The sequence below is a fragment of the Platalea leucorodia genome (genome assembly GCF_965183815.1).
Source record: "Platalea leucorodia genome assembly, chromosome: 1".
Classification (NCBI taxonomy): Eukaryota; Metazoa; Chordata; class Aves; order Pelecaniformes; family Threskiornithidae; genus Platalea; species Platalea leucorodia.
The window spans coordinates 67689701-67708319 of NC_138823.1; the positions used below are offsets into that span (position 1 = coordinate 67689701).

Sequence of the window (18619 nt, forward strand, 5' to 3'; positions counted from 1 at the left end):
TTTAACACTGCAATGGAGTCCTCCCCTTGCCCCTGCTCCGGCGTGGGGTCCCTCTGACAGCACAGTCCCTGAACTTCTCTAATGTGAGTCCTTCCCACGGGCTGCAGTTCTTCACTAACTGCTCCAGCGTGGGTCCCCCACAGGGTCACAAGTCCTGCCAGCAAACCTGCTCCAGCGTGGGCTCTTCTCTCCACGGGTCCACAGGTCCTTCCAGGAGCCTGCTCCAGCACAGGCTTCCCATGGGGTCACAGCCTCCTTCGGGCATCCACCTGCTCCAGCATGGGGTCCTCCATGGGCTGCAGGTGGATCTCTGCTCCACTCTTGATTTCCATGGGCTGCTCTGACATGGGATTATCCACGTCCACAGACGCTTTGGGGTGTCGTGCTCCTGCAGGAACTCGTCCACAGGTCACAGTCCCTTCGACTCGAGTTGACACTGGAGTTCCAGCCTGTCCAGTAAAGCAGCACAGAAAAACAGCGATGCCCTGGCCATCTGCCAGCTCGGGTACGTGGCCATTGCTGTTATCAAAATATTCCCAGGCACAACACAGTAAGATGACTCTAACATACAGTAAGGCAAGCAAGCCCCATGGCAAGCACAGAAGCCTGCCGATTAACAGCTAAACAGCAATAACAGCTATAAATTCGATCTAGCGCATTCCAATTAAATCTGTTGTTATCTCGAACCCTTCGAGCCCCACGTTGGGCGCCAAAAAGGACTGTCGTGGTTTAACCCCAGCCAGCAACTCAGCACCACGCAGCCGCTCGCTCACTCCCCCCCCGTGGGATGGGGGAGAGAATCAGAAGGGCAAAAGGGAGAAAACTCGTGGGTTGAGATAAGAACAGTTTAATAATTGAAGTAAAATAAATTAGAACACTTAAATAGGCAAAAGCAAAAACCATGCACGCAAACAAAACAGAACAAGGAATTCATTCACTACTTCCCATCGGCAGGCAGGTGTTCAGCCATCCCCAGGAAAGCAGGGCTCCATCACGCGTAATGGTTACTTGGGAAGACAAACGCCATCATGCCCAATGTCCCCCCCTTCCTTCTTCTTCCCCCAGCTTATATATACTGAGCATGATGTCATATGGTATGGAATAGCCCTTGGGCCAATCTGGGTCAGCCCTCCCCCTGGCTGTGCCCCCTCCCAGCTTCTTGTGCACCCGGCAGAGCATGGGCAGTTGAAAAGTCCTTTACCACTGTGAGCGCCACTTAGCAACTACTTAGCAAGAACAAAACGTCAGTGTATCCTCGACATTGTTCTCATCCTAAACCCAAAACACAGCCCCATACCGGCTACCAAGATGAAAATTAACTCTATCCCAGCTGAAACCAGGACACTAACTTACCTCTGATGGGAGATAGAGGTTTAAACCAAGATAGAAATGAAATTAGTTTCTCATGACCTACATATAAAACTCATCTCCCCCGCCCCAGAGATACCCTCACTGTGTTTTTTTCCCTGGACGAAACAGTTAGAGAATTCATATTGAATGTATGTAGCAACACCTAGACTGCATTTTGGCTCAAAAATATAGTTACTGAAAAATATTCATCCAGTGCTGTGTATCAGCTGAAGAGAGCTGCAAGGGTAGCTGGTTAGTATCAGCACTCCTTGCTGCACAGGGACATGGTTGCAGGTGATCAACATTCATTAAGCTTCTTCCCTTTAGCAGATATGAAGAAATCATGGTGGTTCTGTCTCTTCTGTCTCAATAAGACATGGATGTCCTGGTGTAGATAGCCAAAGCCAATGGAGCTCTGATAAATTTAGTTCAAAGAACAGACAGAGCATGAACAAAGAATCTGAAGAACAGGTTTTCTATTACAAACAAGAAGACAAGTTTATGATCACTGAGCTAAAGTAATAGATTAAAGGAACCAAGGCATTCTTAAAGATTGCTATAGTGATCAATGAAATATATGATCAAAAAAGTGTTTATTCTTCTCAGCTTTAAAGGTTGCTCCTGTAACTATACAAAAAAAAAAATTATCAGCATCTTTTTGTACTTTGAGAATGAAGTTGCTGCCACTATTTGTGTTCGGAATAGCTATTTTTTATGTTACAAATGTGGTCATGAAATCCTCTTGCAAACAAAAGCCTGGCATCTGGTATATTTGCTGATTTTCTGAAAGATACTCTTCACAGGCTTACAAACAGAATGGGTGAGATGCCTCTTCTTAAACTAGGTATGTCCTTAAGCACAATTTAAGCATGTACTTAAATGCATGTTTGAGTGTTCTGTAGAACTACTCCTTTTGTGTAATTCTAATCTTTTTTGCGTTAATGGTAAAGCAGGAGGAGAAAATGCAGAAAATTTGAAGCAGAATGACTGATGCTTAAGTCATTCTTCTCTTTTGGGATGCAGTTATTTGTAGCTTCCACAGAGCTACAGTCGATAGCCCTAAAATATATTACAAACAGGTTTCCAAATAAGAAGTTTGTGAGAGTAAAGAAATTTGTCACTTCTTCATTGAAATACAGGAGAGCCTCTCCTGTACTGCATAACTCTGTACATCTCCTTTTCATTCAACTTGTCATGTTGACAAGAATGAAAATAAACTGAAGCCATAGGCGTAGGTAGACTGGTAATATTAACTACCCTTTTCTTACAAGAAGCTTGACTTGACTGATTAAATAAAGGTAGCCAGCAAGGGTATCTCTGAGCTGTGTTGGACTGTGCAGTATAGATGCCTCATTTCACTTGGCATTGTGTTGACTTGTCTGTCATTGTTCCCTTGCCATTGTGTGTCTTGTAGAAATAGCATAAAAATTCTATATGACATACATAATAATTGTAACATTTCCTATTTTATAAACAGTAGAGAAATGTATCTTGCAAATTCACAGAATCATAGAAATTAGAAATGGAAAAGGTCATCCGGTCAACTTCCCTAACAATGTAAAATCCATCCATACAATGCATCTTTCAGTCCTTTGTCTGATTTAAATTTAAGTATTTAAAGTAATGTGGCTTTTAGCACTTCCCATTGGAAACTAGCTTTAGTGCCTAGTGCATCTTACTAAGAGGAAGCTTTTCTTGGTAATTCTGATGTGTTTTCACTCTTCAGTGTGCTGCATTAATCAAATAAATGCAGTATACACATAAATTACTTTAGTATATAATACTTCTGTATTTTATAGAAAAAGCAGCAAAGCCTCCAGTCAATCATGAAATCACATGTTTTCTGTGTAATTATAAGGAATCTTTCTTTGAATTAATCTTAAATATTCTAAGGAAAATTTCTGAATCTAGGAACTGGAGGCAGAAAGAGTCAAACTGATGGAAGAAGTGACATCTAACAAGAGGAAAATGCAGGAGCTTGAAGATAATCTACTCTTCCGTCTAACCAGTACAGAGGGCTCTTTGGTTGAAGATGACTCTCTGATAGAAGTCCTAAGAATCACTAAAACAACAGCAGAAGAGGTGAATTTTGAATGCATTGCAGATATATTTTGCAATTGTAATTTAAAGATTATTTGTAGACAGATTTTTTTTCTGGTTCTGTTTTTTCCATTCAGAGCCACTATATAACATCTGACATCTTAACAAATAAATAGTAGAAACACTATCATTTTTGCTTCATAAAATGTTGCAAAATTAAACTGTTACCTGGATACTGCTTTATATTCCGGGCATATTTTGCAGGTGTAAGTTTGAATCAAATCCCATTGTGCTTGGTGTTTGAATACATGAAGACACAATCTCTGTGTTGAAACACTGACAGAGGGAAGCAAAGCTTGACTAAAAATACCATTGTGATCTTAATCAAGACCTTTTCTTTTTGCTTGTGCAGTATAAATCACAAGTGACATGTCTTAATCTTCATGGTCTTTTCCATTAATTTTAAGGTCAGTGAAAAATTAAACATAGCAGCGGAGACAGAGGTGAAAATCAATACCGCACGTGAAGAGTATCGGCCTGTTGCTGGTCGTGGTAGCATCCTTTATTTCCTAATTGTGGAAATGAGCTTGGTTAATGTCATGTACCAAACATCCTTACGGCAATTCCTTGGAATTTTTGACCTATCAGTGGAAAGATCTCAGAAATCTCAGATCACAGCAAAAAGGGTAGTATATGTAATCGAGCATCTCACCTATGAAGTTTTCAAGTACACAATTCGAGGGCTGTATGAAAATCACAGATTCCTGTTTACATTGCTTCTGGCACTGAAGATTGACTTGCAGGCCAAGAAAGTTTCACACACTGAGTTTGAGACGCTGATCAAAGGTAATTTCTCTAAAAATGTTCCTGTTTACATAAGGTTGTGAACTGCCAAATTCTGATTTTGCAGTGCTTGCACTAACAATATGTTGTATCCAGTGGATCTAATGTTTTTTTAACTGGTGAATGAAAGCATATATATCCCAAGAAGGAATTAAGAGACAAATTTTCCAAAACAAGAGCAATATAGATTATTTATTATCAATATAATGCTTAGATTAGGATATTTAATGGTTTTACATGCAAAACAGGAAAAAAAAAAGTCCATTACTTTGTAAAAGACCCTATAGTTTTCTCCTGTGTGCCTCTCTTTTGAGTTGCCACATACCTGTGTCTGTAAGCTTGGAGACAGTCAGCAAAATCTCTTTTGATGGCTGGTGAGCAGGTGTGTGAATGCATGAGGACTCTGCACCACATTTAAGTGTCAGTATAAAAAAAGTGGAAATCTGTTACATGTTGTAAAACATTGTATTATGCCACTACTGCATGTCACTACTCGGACACAATGACAAAGAAAAATGTTAGTAAAGTTTATAAAATTTGATGGGGGTGGACCCCACTGTCTCCAAGATATAAGTACAATCAGGTACTGAGATAAGCACAGCCAGGTACTTGCCATCCAAATATCTCAGTTTGCTTTGCAAACACCGATTCAGTGTTCAGCTGTGACTCAGCTGTGTTGGAGATGCAAACAGGCATGACGCTGGAGTGGTGGTTGATCTAAGAGGCTGTAGAAGTTGCCCAGTCCTGGAAATGAATGCACCATGTGCTTTCTTATTCTGTCATCTAGGTGAAGGGAGATTGGACTAACCATAGCTCCTTTCTACATCTGGTATGAAAACTTGGGTTTGAGTATGCTTTTAGGTAGGCAAGTTTTATTCCAGCTCTACAGATGGAGAAAAAGCAGCACAAAAATTACTAGGATATCAGCTTTGGGAGGCACTGAGACCACTTTCCAATAGGTCTTTGTTAAATGACTCTTCCATGCAAATTCTAGGTCTCCATGTCCTGGTTTAGAAAGATTTTTACTTCCTAAATTATAAAAATAAATATATTTTTATTACTTGTCATTTTTCTGTTTAATAATGGTTGTTTTCCTCTATAATGCTTTTCACTTTGCAGGAGGTGCCAGTTTGGATCTGAATTCTGTGGAACCAAAACCAAAAAAGTGGATCCTTGACATGACATGGCTCAATCTTGTGCAGTTATCTAGCTTGTACCCTTTTAATCAACTTTTGGTGCAAGTTGTTAAGAATGAGAAGTCTTGGAAAGCTTGGTTTGATGAAGAAGCACCTGAAAAAGCTGTTATTCCTGATGGTTATGACAGCCTACTGGATCAATTCCGTAAACTGCTCCTTGTCCGTAGCTGGTGCCCTGATCATACTGTTGCCCAAGTAAGATATGCTTTCGTACAATGGTTATGCCATGTGGCATCTCCTGTAGAACTGCTAGTTCCAAACTTAGGTTCTCTGAATTTGTTTTTATCATAATATTGGTTGTAGAGTGAGCTATTTTGAAAATTAGATATTGAAATCCTTACAATAAATACATGTGAAAGAAATGTTAATTTCTTTAATAGCAATGAATTAGAAAGGGCATTGCAAAACATTAAATAGTGTTGGAGCTGTAAGAACACCATTCTTTTTGTGTGGCACTTCTAAAGTGGAGTCATGGAACTTGTAAAGCAGTTGCATTCTTCTGGTGAATCAAAAGATATATCCCTGTTTTTTCGCAGAAGCTGTGGAAAGAGAACAGTTCACTTTGATGACAGGTGCACTAAAATAGCAGATAAACTGTTTACTTACCTTCCGTGCTGAGGAAGTAATAATTAAGACTGTCTCATAGCAGATATTGTAAAAGAAACTGCAATAGACTAGCAGTTTCTCTACAGTCTGTGATATTTGGATTTTTCTTCTCTAAGTAGGTCTAAAAGAGATGTATGAGCCTATGAGTATCCTCTTTTCACTTTTTTTTGTCTTTAGCTACACTGGAAAGTAGTACTTCTGATTTCCTGCATATTTCAACTTTACGTGTTACATGTTGTGATAGCATCTGTGTTGTACTTAGGGGACAGCATTTTTTCATGGACCCCTTTTTCAACAAGACCCCCTCCATCCTCTTTCCTTTTCTTCTCTTCAGCTGGTAAGTGAGAGAGAAGTATGGGAGCTCCATCTGCCACAATTTAAACAGACCAAAATAATAAAGCTGTTATGCTCATCAACACTCTTATTGTCTTGCACAACCATCTTTGGAAAAGAATGTCTCTGAACAGTGGTTTCAAAAACTGTAATTATTTTAATTTTTGAGGAAAGAGGGGATCTTTTTTGTTATTATCTTCTTTATCTCTTCTTTTCCTACCGTGCGTCTCCAAGTGTTACAAAATTTTACCTCTCTTTGCTAGGGCAGAAGTTACACCTAATAGTGGATGATTGAGTTATTTTTTCTGGAATTCGCATCTTTCTCAGTCCACCTTGTTCCTGGGTGTTTCTCTCCATAATACATGCCTCAAAATCTGTGCTAGTAGCTTACACAGTTGGAAAATCATGTCAGTCAAAAAAGTGTTTCATATACCAGGATAGCTTTAGAAGTCCTTTTAGAAAACGCCTGTGAAAAGAGGACAATAGAGGCATAGGGATTGTTTGACCTTTAAGGATAAAGGCTGAGCTCTGTTTATGTTTTGTAGCAGTAGATATTCAGTGTAAGAGACTTGAATTGGATAACCACTGGACGGGAGAATTTGTTTGAAGTTCCAACAAATATGTGGAAGATTGTAACTGGGTCAGACGAAAGATCTGTCTAATCTGCTATGCTGTGGAGACAGTGTCAACAATACATGCTTAGAGGAGCTAAGAATGTGGCTGGTACAGAGAAACTCTTTTGTTTGGCTATCCACCAAGCTTTAGCAGTCAGTAATTTAGGGGCAATATCTGGGCTGTCCTCAGAGCAGATCTATTCTGCATGGATTTCTTTAGTTCTTTTTGAAAGACCATTTAGCATCCTCTAGCAACAATGTTCATAGGATGGCTGTTGTGCAAGCAGAATTCTTTGTTTTCTTTGTTTGAAGTCTGCTATCTGAGAATTTCAATGGTTGCCTCCTGTGGACTGTAGCTTTTGTTACACCAAAGTTGAAAATGAAAGTTTAGAAAGTCATTGCCTTCCAATGTAGGTATTGGTAAATTCCACATCACTGATTAATGCTAAATAAAAAAAATAAAAGGTACATATTTCTGGTAACTTTTTTTTTTTAGGCTCGACACTACATTGCAGAATCTCTTGGAGGGAAATATGCAGAAGGATTTATTCTTGAAATGGAAGCAATGTGGACAGAAAGTGACTGTCGAACACCTTTAACATGCTTTTTATCAATGGGGTCTGACCCCACTGAAAATATAGAACGTCTTGCAAAATCAAAGGTATTCTCCTAAACTGAGTTTGCTAGAGCTGATAAAGACATTTAAAACTATCCTTTGAACTAGAAATGGTATTTCCACATTTTATAGAAGTTTCCACATTTTTCCACATTTTCCATATTTCCACATTTTATAGAAGTTTGAATGAAAATATCATATTTATATTCATACCAGTGTTCTCTGGAAGTTGATTCTGGACCGGTAGCCAAAATGCGTTTACTGAGGAAATGGAAATGTTACATTCTTGCTTTTTCTAGTTGTTTGATTCCAATGAGCTCTCTGTCTTTATCCAGCAGACTATGATAGTCCATTACTTACTGAAAGTACTTAGCTGTAAGAACAAAGTGATACTTCTGGTTTACACTGTGTCACATTCAGTGTAGGAATTGACAGTGATGACGATTACAGGAAGGTACAGAAAAAAAAATCATAAATATGGTGACAAGAGAAATTAACTTGGAGACCCTACCAGTCAATCAGTTCACTTGATGGAGTCGTTCAATATTTCTTACAGCATCACTTTAAGGCACTCTGTGCTGTATGTTTTATGGTTCACAACGTAGATGCAAGTATAATTTTCCCAAGAAGAAGTTATTCACAGTAGATCTCCATAATTTTTTCACCTTCTTAGAATGCATTTTCATTTAGAGGTGCAGGATTTTGGTATGCACTAAGTAAGACTTGCAAAAGTAAGTCTCCAGTAGGAATTAGTTTCTGTAATCAATTAAGAGAAAGAGTGGCTCCTTTGAAAGCAATTCAGAGCACACAATTGAAACTTAACTCTGACTTGCATTGAGGAGTTGAGTATTTCTATCCCATTGGCCATTTAAGGGGATGAGGGACACTAACCTCCTAAAAGAGTGACTTGAAGTCAGCTGGTCACTTAGAGTCACTCTTGCAAGGAGTGGAACAAAATGGTCTCCCATTCTGTTAAATCTTAAGCAAGACCTTAGCCTGTCTGGGGAAGTGCTGTTAGGCAGAAGGTGCTCTGTAATTGTGACTGTTAAAAGACATCAGGTTTTGCTGTCATTCTGGAAGTATATTGCAGTGGGCAGTTTTAGCATGTTTTCATGCTTTAAGGAAACAGGTATAGAATAATAGAAAGTGAGGTTGCAAAAGAGCTAAAGGGATTGCCTTGTTTATTCACACATGGGTTATGAACAAGGCAACATCAGCTAGGCTGTCATAACCTGAAGTTCAACTGTAATGTCAACTGTAAATGTAAAGTTAACTGTAATGTTTAACTGTAAAGTTCTTGTCTGATCTCTTGAAGTAAAGATCTTACCACACAGCACATAGAAACCTTTCAAATTTACAAAAACCATCCAGATTCTGCAAATCAAACTACAAACACAGATCTCTTTTTAAGTAAAAATGTATATTAACAATGTGGGTCTCGAGGAGCACTTCAGTAGTTCTCTAGCTTTTAAAAAATGTATCTAGAAATCATTTACAGTTTTCAGAAACATTTGCAAGAGAGCTTTGTGTTTATTTTGCTAGTTTGTCAACAAATTGTACTTAGTTCCTGTCTTTCTCTGGGCTTTCTCTGCTTTTTTTCAGAATAAACCTTTGACTTAACATAGGTTAGCTGCACTAAGGATCTGATCTTGGTATATAAGTGATTCTATACCTCCAAAGTGTCTTTTTTTTTTTTCCGTTAATGACAGAAAACTTCCAAAAGACATGCTGGGCCTTTTTTTCAGTGATTTCCCTTTTATGGGCATGATTTTTAGCCTTAAAATGGATTGTCAGTACTGGTGGTACCTCTAAGTATGATATTAACAATATAAATCAATTATCTGCAGTTGGAAATGTTCAAATTTGTGACCAGAATTTATTTTTCACTCTAAAATTTAGTTGTTCAGATGGCCTTCTCCCAAAGAAATGGAAACACTATGTATGACTACTGAGCTGTATAACCTTGTTTATAAACCAAGCAAGCTCTATCTCAAAACTAGTTGCATTTCTGCCCCCTTTACTTTCACATGAAGGTGGAGTGAAAATTTAACTTTCTGAATTAAATTGAAGTTCATTATGCCTAGCACTTTGACTTCATTAAAACCAGGTATTTTTATTACTGTAGAGATAGTTTCTTCTTTTAGAGAATGAATCACAGAACCTTCAACTGAACTCTCAGGGCCACTGTAGTGACTAAAATGACAGTATTTTCATCTGGGTAGCAATGTATTAAGATGACACAGATATATTGGTATGACTCACTATTGAGAGAAACATTCTGTACACAGACATTTTGATAGAGTTTTTTTCAGAAGGAGTAAAATGAGGACAATCCATAGTGAAAAATATTTTTTCCTTATCTTGATGTTTCTTTAGCCTTTAATGATTGTACATTTGAGAGGTAACGTTGCTGAGAAGAGCAAATTATGAGCAGATGCTTTGTAAGGGAATAATGTAGCAGCTGAATATTTATGCACTCTGCAGGGGTAGTCCTACTCTTTGACTTATAGGAGTGCTAGCTGTACTCAGATACATCTTAGAAAAGGTAAAGTTTTTGCTCCTCCAGCACATAGCCAACTTCACAGGCTATTTAGCTTTGCTTCTTTTAGCTGCAGTTTCAGGTTTTACTGACCTGAGAGCAGGATTTAACTGCTTTCTTATCTTTGGCATTCCCTTCTTAAATCTTTTGCCGGGATGTGGAGGATCATATACAGCAGCTGTATTTATACTGTTCAGTAAAATCAGGTCAGGGCCTGTTCTCTGACCCTAAGGCCAAATGACCCAGCACAGCTCGTGTCCATATGCTTAACCTTTTTCTCCTGCAAAAGCAGGGCAGCTGCATCCATGCTGTTTAGGACTGGATGACTTCTTTCTTTGTTGTTTCACATTGAGAGTCCCAGTAGCAGGAAAACTTAAGATTAACTTTTGTAGCTCTCAGCCAGCCGAAGACAGGCCCAGATTGATAAGTCTTTACACAGCTTATTGCTCACAACATGAGGGATACTCAGTTGTAGGTCTTGAACACGAAACTCTCTATGAAACTAAGTCTTTTCATCAATTCCCTTGCCCTCAACATGTATACAGAATAATATGCTCAAGTGGGTTTGATAATTCTGGTTTTCCCTGGTAGGAGTCAGGCAGCCTGCCTAAGCCAGGGGACTACTTAACAAGAACAAGGGTAGTAAGAAAAATAAGCAAGAGGGGGTCTGCCTGCACGTTGTTTACAGACTTGTATGGTCCTGCTCGCAACCTAGTCAGCTTGTCTTTTTCAGATCCCCTTGGGAGAGCTTGTATCATCTTCTGTTTTTCTGAACAACTGGCTTTCTTCTCCCATGGCCTCTGGAGGAAAGACTCCGTACATTTCCAGAATTCTTGTGTTTGCATTTATGAGCTTTATCTCTTCTGAATCCAGAAAACTAACAGCTAGAGCTAGCAGATCACCAAACTAGAATCCTCTGAATCGGTGGCTCCACAGCTGCCAATTAACAATACAGGATGTTTGCTAAGGAATGACTTAATGTGAACTGATCTTTCCTGTGCTGCCTGCTTCCTTGACAGTTCTCTGTCAGATGAAATAAATATATTCAGACAGTAAAAAGACCCCAAAATTGTTGGCTTTACTCTGTGCATTAATTATTATGTGGAGCTTAATATCTGTCCATCTCAAGATAGTCCACATCATAGGAAAAAGAATAGTCAGACAGCTATGGTGCTGTGTCTATGTCCTGCTTTATTTGGGGAAGTGGGGAAAAGGAAGGGAAAATGTTTCAGTTGTCTTATCTCATTGGCTTTGTCAGACCTGCAAAAAAAGATTATGTCCAGTGGGTGTAGTTTTCTTTCAGCAGGTGGAAGATAAGAGCAACTTAGAGGGTTTTTCTTTTTTGGTTACTCTGTTTTAATATAATCAGTCTCCATTGATATTAGCGGTTTTCTTTGTGTCACAATGTCACCACACATGGACCTACAGAAGCAATATATCATGTGTATAATAATTCTAAAGAACTATATATAAAAGAAACTTTCTTTTTTCCTTCCAGAACATTCCCTGTCGTGCCATTTCAATGGGTCAGGGCCAGGAAGTCCATGCAAGGCGCCTGTTAAATCAGTGCATGCAAGATGGAGGATGGCTCCTTCTACAGAACTGCCACCTTGGCTTAGAGTTTCTTGGTGAATTAATGGACACCATTGCAACAACAGAATCTATGAGTGAAGGTTTCAGGACCTGGATCACTACAGAGGCTCACCCAGAGTTTCCTATTAATCTTTTACAGTCCTCTATCAAATTTACTAATGAACCCCCTCAAGGTAGGAAACCATTCTTTTTTTGAGTTTTGGGGCTTGCTTCCCCCCATTACCCCCATGTCACTATACTATGTGCAGTGTTTTGGTTTTTATTCTCTGTTGTTTCATTAGCTAAATACAAAACTGTGTAAGTCAGTCTTGCGATGTGTAAAGCATGACTCTTTTGGGGAGAAAATGGATATTGTTTGGTTTTGTAACAGAAATTGATAGTGATTTTGTTGTTTGTGTAGAACCTGTGGAGAATGCCAGGTCAGTGGTCCTTTCTTAAGCTTAGTACACTCTGTCACTCTTTTCTTTCTGTCCTGTTGACCTCACCCAAGGATGCAAAGGGGGACCGATCCTGCGCTCTACTGGATAGGGAAAAGGAAGGACTCTTCTGAACACCCAGCCTCCACCTCCCAAGCTGCAGTGTGTAGCTGTGGCTATTGCTCCTTGTTATGTCATCCAGCGCTGCTGATGGGAGACTGACCCCAGCATCTTTGTAATTGTCCTTCAGATATTTGTGAGCTGCTACTGAATCACCCCTTACCCTCTGTCACAGGCAAGACAGTTAATAACAACCCATAGTAGATCTGAATACTGGGGTTTACTTAAGAACCGATGAGATTAGGCCTTTTATACTACTTGCTAATTTTACACACTCACTCTCTCATGCTCCCAGCCTCCTCTATTGCATTCATTTCTGCTTGACTTCCCTTCCCATTGGAGAGATCGCTGCTGGCCCAGAAAGGTTGGGCAGAAAGTCATGTTGGTTTCATGCTGTGCAGCTACTTGGAGCTACCATTCTTGGACATTACTGGCCTAGGTCCCTGGGCATCCCCTGACATTTGCCTCAATGCATCTCCCCTACCTCCAGGATCTCTCCCCACTTCCAGGAAAGTTTCCTCAAGCTAGGATGTTCATCTCGTGCTTGCTGGGCCTCTAAACCCCCAGTTTTCCTAACCTAAGTGGTCTATGTGCAGAAGTACAATGTGTGATCAGTGTCCTAATTGGAAGTTCTGACTCATGTTTCTGTATTAATTGGAGGATTCAGGATGTTTCACTTTTTGCAGCCTGTACCATTTGCAGCTAGCAAGTAGATTTGTCCTTGAGAGTTCAAAATTTCAGTTTTGGACAGCCACCATCCCTCATATGTGCACGCAATTATCTGCTGCCTTTCAGTATCACAGTTTAAGCTGATTTTTGCGTACCACAACCTCCTCTTTGACAGACTAAACAAACTCAGCCTTCTTGTCCTATCTTTGTAGGTCACACACTCTCAGTATCTGACCACCTTTATTGCCCCATCCCATTTGTCCACACCTCCCTTGTGTGCCAAATGTGGTCAATATATCTGATCAGTGGCCTGATCAGTGCTAAGTGGAAAGTGATAAGAACTTTCTTCAGTCTGCTGGCTGTGCTTCTTCTAAGGTAGCCCACTGTCTGGATTGCCTTATTTGAAAGAAGAGTGCAATTTTGGCTTATAGTCAACCTGGCATCTGCGATAACCCTGAGATGCTTACCAGTAGATCTCAGCTAGCAGGTCTCGGCTTGTACAAATCCATGGGGTTATTGTGCTGCAGGTGCAGAACTTTACACTTCTCCTTGTTAAACTTCATGCAGGTTTTGTTGGCCAAGTCTTCATCTCTCACTAGATCCCTCTGGGCTGATGCTCTGCCATATAGTATGTCATCCACAGTCTCTAATTTAGTATTGTCTGCAAATTTGTTGAAGTTTCCTTTTCTCTCCTTATCCAAGCCACTGATGAAGATATTGAGCAATATCTGTCCCTAGTGTACTTTGCTTTTTTTCTGGCTGCTAGGATATCTTAAGCCATTGATTACTTACTATTCTTTGAGCCTAGTAACCAACCTGCTAGCCTTCTACAGTAAGATGATTGGTTTAGTGGACGAGGGGAGAGCATAAGGTGTTGTTTATCTTGACTTGAAGAAGACTTTTGACACAACCCCCCAGTACATCCTTAGAGACATACTGATGAAGTAGGCATTACAGAAGTGGACAGTGAGGTGGATTGAAAATTGTGTGAACTCCTAGGCTCAAAGAGCTGTGGTCAACAAATTCAGCTGGAGAGCAGTCACCAGTGACGTACCCCAGGGGTCAATACTGGGGCCAGCAGTGGTTAAAATTTTCACTAATGACCTGGATGATGGGACACCCTCAGCAAGTTTATAGTTGATACAAAGTGGGAAGAATGGGCTGATACACCAGAAGGTCATGTTGTTTTTCAGTGGGAGTTTCACAGGCTGGAGAAATGGTCTGACAGGAATCTGCTGAACTTCAACGTAGGGAGATGCCAAGTACTCCCCCTGGGGAGAAAGAACCTCGTGCACCCATACATGATGGGGCTGACTAGCTGTAGGGCAGCTTTGCAGAAAAGAACCTGGGGTTCCTGATGGAAATCAAGTGGAATATGAGCTAGCAATACGCCCTTGGAGCAAAGATGGCATGCAACACCCTCAGCTGCATTAGGAAGATCATTTCCAGCAGGCTGAGGGAGGTGATTCTTCTCTACTCGGCCATCGTGAGAGCACATTTGGAGTGGTGTGTCCAGGTCTGACCTCCCCAGTGCAAGAAAGACATGGACAGAACAAGTCCAGTAAGAGGCCACAAAGATGCTGAAGGGATTGGAGAACGTGACATATGAAGAGAGGCCTAGAGACCTATGATTGTTTAACTTTGAGGAGAAGAGGGGTATCTTATCAATGCATATAAATATATGATGGGAATGAATAAAGAAAACAGCAAGACTTTTCTCAGTGGTGCCAAGTGACAGAAAGAGAGGTGATGGACACAAATGGAAATTCAGGAAATTTCACTTCAGCATCAGAAAAAACTTAACCCACTGTGAGGGTGGTCAAATACTGGAACAGCTTGTTCAGTGAGTTTGTAGACTCCATCCTGAAAACCCACATGGACAAGGTGCTGAACAACCAGCTGTAGTTGATTCTGCTTTGAGAGTGCAAGGTGACCTCCAGAGGACCCTTCCAGCCTCAACTATTTGGTGGTATTCTGTGTGATATGAAAACATTGAGCTTTTCTAGGTAGCCTCTAACCTGTTGCTTTGCTGCTGTTGAATGCCTCTCTCTTACCCAAACTATGCTGCTACCTGCAGTTGTCCTTTATATGTTTATAGAAGCAACTTACTTACTACCCTGACTTATAGCTACTTATTACGTATGATGAGGGAAGGTTACTTTGTGTTTTGGACTATGGCAGAAAAAAATCGTCAAGTCTGGCACTTATTTTGTCTTTTAACTCCCTGATCTTTAACTAACTGTGTAATGCATTAACTTGCCCTTCATATTTATATATATATGTTGCCACAGATTTCGGTTAATGAAGTCAGTAGGAGCTGAGAATTTTTATCCAAGGTCATATTTAATGCCTCAGTCATTTAAACCTCTTATTTCAGTATTCATCTTCCTTTGAACATTAGTAAGATGTGTACAAAATGTCTGATCTTGTGAAAGACATCCTTTTTCAGTGTATATACTCCACTCTCAAGAGCAGTTAGTCAGTCTTCTGTTAAAAAATTCTTCTCTTCTCCTCCCCCCTTTTTAATTCAGTGCTCGGCATCTTTTTATTTTACTGTGATCATTCAAATGATCATTCAAATGATATCATTCAAATGATAACACTCTATAGCTCCAAGAGGCTATTTTATACATCAGGTTATAGCCAATTTACAACTTACATTTAGTAATAGGAATATGCCCGGTGTAACAATTTAAGTCAGGATGAAATATAAACAGTTTCAGTTTTCTGATACTATCCTGCCATATTGGTAGCACGATGTGATAAGGCACTTTTGTTTCATTACTTTGTCTTGATTTTGGAACTCTCTTATGATACCCTTATAATATTTTGAAAAGCTATTTGTTTGAATATTGTTCTACAGGATCTTTGTGAAGTAGGAAAGAAGCAAAAAGGCTTTTATTGTGTCACAGGAAGTATGATGGCTTGGACAATCTATTCAATGCACTTGAAATCTGTCTTTTTAGACTTGTGTTAAGCTGATTAGGTGGAAGATATCATAAGAGGGACTTGGTGTCAGTAACTCGTGCTTGGTGTTGTCTGCCAAAGGCAGATGATGCTTCAGTAGCGCTGCCTGAAAGCATTTGGGAGTAGTGGGGCTTGTGTATTCCATGGAACCTGACATTGTATCAGTATGATCTGCCTAAAGCTGTTCCTGTGACATGAAATGTCAGTGCTCAAACAAACCTCCCCAAGTATTAGTATTTCCACTATGAATTTAGGTTCTCCTCTCATCAGCTTGGTGCCTGTATGCCAGTTTAAGAAGCTGCATACAGAATTTTGAGATTGTTATAGGAAAGAAATCTAAATAAAATCATCTTCAATAGAACTAAAATCTCATTTTACATGTAAATATCAAAACACAAACTCTTGGATATTCAGTGCTATATTTTATATGAAGGTAGGTGTCTTTTTGATTGCCATATAGCTGCTGAATAGTTATGTTTATATTTCAGTTGTTATTGGTAACATTTAGAATATGATTACTTAATTGTAATTCCTTCCAGACTCATGAACCTAATTTGGTGTGTCATCTACCTGAAACAAAATGTAATTGAAGTTCGCCTGCTATGACCAGCTGAACAGATAATTGATTCAAAGGAGTTATTTGAAGCTATAAATAAGATGACACTGTAAATTGGAATAGAGAATTCAGCTTAATGGAACTTGGACTTATGGGTGCCATACATTTTTTTGCTCATATATTGCATTTTTATACTTATTTTCTAGGTGTAAAAGCTGGCTTGAAACGAACATACTCAGCTGTTACTCAGGATCACCTAGAAGTGAGCAACATGCCACAGTGGAAACCATTGCTATATGCTGTAGCATTTCTTCACACAACTGTTCAGGTTTAAAAATACGTTTCTTTTCTTCTGTCATAAAGCCATGTTTCATTTATTAATGCACCATGTTATTAAATGAAAAGCATGTTTAAATGGAAATCCCATGTTGGTAGATTAATACGAAAAAAATAAGAAAGAAAAAAACACACCTCTATTACTGCTACTGTCTTAGAACTCTGCTCATGTTGATCTTGTGCCTCCAACAGGGATGGTATTTCAGACGAAAAAAGGACAGTCAACCAATGATCAATTAGTGTACTCTTCTGTTAAAGTCTTTGGGCATGGCTGTGTGATCTGTCTTTCAACTAACTGTTTTTTTGCTAATATTTTAAATCATAAAAGCACATTAAAGAAATTTACAGCTTGGGTTGGAAAACCATAGTCTTAAAACTGCTGCTTTCACAATGAGAAGGGCTAAGAGGGTGAATATAAATCCTTCCTGCACTGAAACCTGTAGGAGGAAATGAAGGTGGAAGATGATTTTGGGTCTTGCCTTTCAGAAGTTCCATTAAAGAAAGTGCTTTATGGATTAACCACAACTTTTCATCATTCTATTCATAGATTTTGCAGTATCCTTAGTTTATATTTGGTACTTAGTTAATTTAACTCTGTGGCATCCATGGACTGATACATTGTGGTCCAATGGAAGCCTGTGGTATGCTTGTCTTTGGCCCATCACTTCTGTCTTGGTGGAAATTAAGACTGTTTAAATACCAGATATTGCCCTAACAACTACATACTGGCAGCTGAATCTGTAAATGATTCAGTAAGAAGCAGCTTTTGCTACTTGCATCTGCACCATGCACAGTCATCAGTGCTATGAATATACCTAGTCCAGAGGAGGGCCACAGACAATGATCATGGCTGATGAGTTTGCACATAATTTCCTAAAATGGTAGCTTCATTTTTGAAATTCAAAAACTATAGTTCTAGACTCACAGATTCTCTGCACTTTAAAAAAAGGATTTTTTCTTTGTGTAAATGTTAATATTCCTATTCTTTGTTCCTAACTCTCTACTGATGATGATAAATGAAGAGATATTTAACTACTAGGTAATTAATCAAGCATTTGGCCTTGTGTGTGTTAAGAGAAGAATCATTTTTTTAAAGTTGGTGAAATATAGCCCCAGCTGGACTGCTGCATTCTTAGCATATTTCATGTATTCTTCTGCACTTAATGTTTTCTTCACTATTACTATCAATCAGCCTTTTACCTTTAACTCTATCTATTTTACAGGAAAGACGAAAGTTTGGTCCTTTGGGCTGGAATATTCCTTATGAATTTAATCAGGCAGACTTCACAGCCAGTGTGCAATTTGTTCAGAATCATTTGGATGATATGGATATTAAACGTGGAGTGAACTGGAGCTGTGTTCGCTATATGCTTGGAGAAGTACAGTACGGTGGCCGTGTAACTGATGACCTTGACAAAGCACTGCTGAATACATATGCAAGAGTGTGGTTTGGAGAGCATATGTTTAGTGAAAAATTTTGTTTCTACAAAGATTATATTATTCCAAAAGGGAAAACAGTTGAAGACTATCTCCAGTACATAGAGCAATTGCCAGTGATTGATACACCCGAGGTAAAATATTTCAATATATTAAACGGAGTTTTTGTCAGATAAATAATTTAATCAGGTATATTTTCCAGATCCATGAATGTATAGGTCAAGATTAGCAGGCAGACCATTATAGTGGGTATCTAGTGTAGATCTGCTGACCACAAAGAGGTAGATGAGGCCGCCTTCAAACAATTTGAAGAAGTCTCACATTCACAGGCCTTGGTCCTCATGGAGGACTCTAACGACCCTAATTATCTGCTGGAAGGGTGATAGAG

General features: G+C 39.3%; 1 protein-coding gene across 1 annotated transcript in view; it reads left to right on the plus strand.

The window, feature by feature from the left end:
• LOC309598479 (dynein axonemal heavy chain 5-like) overlaps positions 1–18619 on the plus strand; it is a gene marked incomplete at both ends in the record, with an annotated part of 174256 nt that overhangs the window by 124416 nt on the left and 31221 nt on the right. Inside the window, 7 exons of the mRNA XM_082329118.1 lie at positions 3262–3432; positions 3858–4236; positions 5353–5624; positions 7479–7643; positions 11636–11903; positions 16665–16786; positions 18018–18365. Coding sequence (XP_082185244.1) covers positions 3262–3432; positions 3858–4236; positions 5353–5624; positions 7479–7643; positions 11636–11903; positions 16665–16786; positions 18018–18365 — 1725 coding nt within the window. The remainder of the gene's footprint in view (positions 1–3261; positions 3433–3857; positions 4237–5352; positions 5625–7478; positions 7644–11635; positions 11904–16664; positions 16787–18017; positions 18366–18619) is intronic.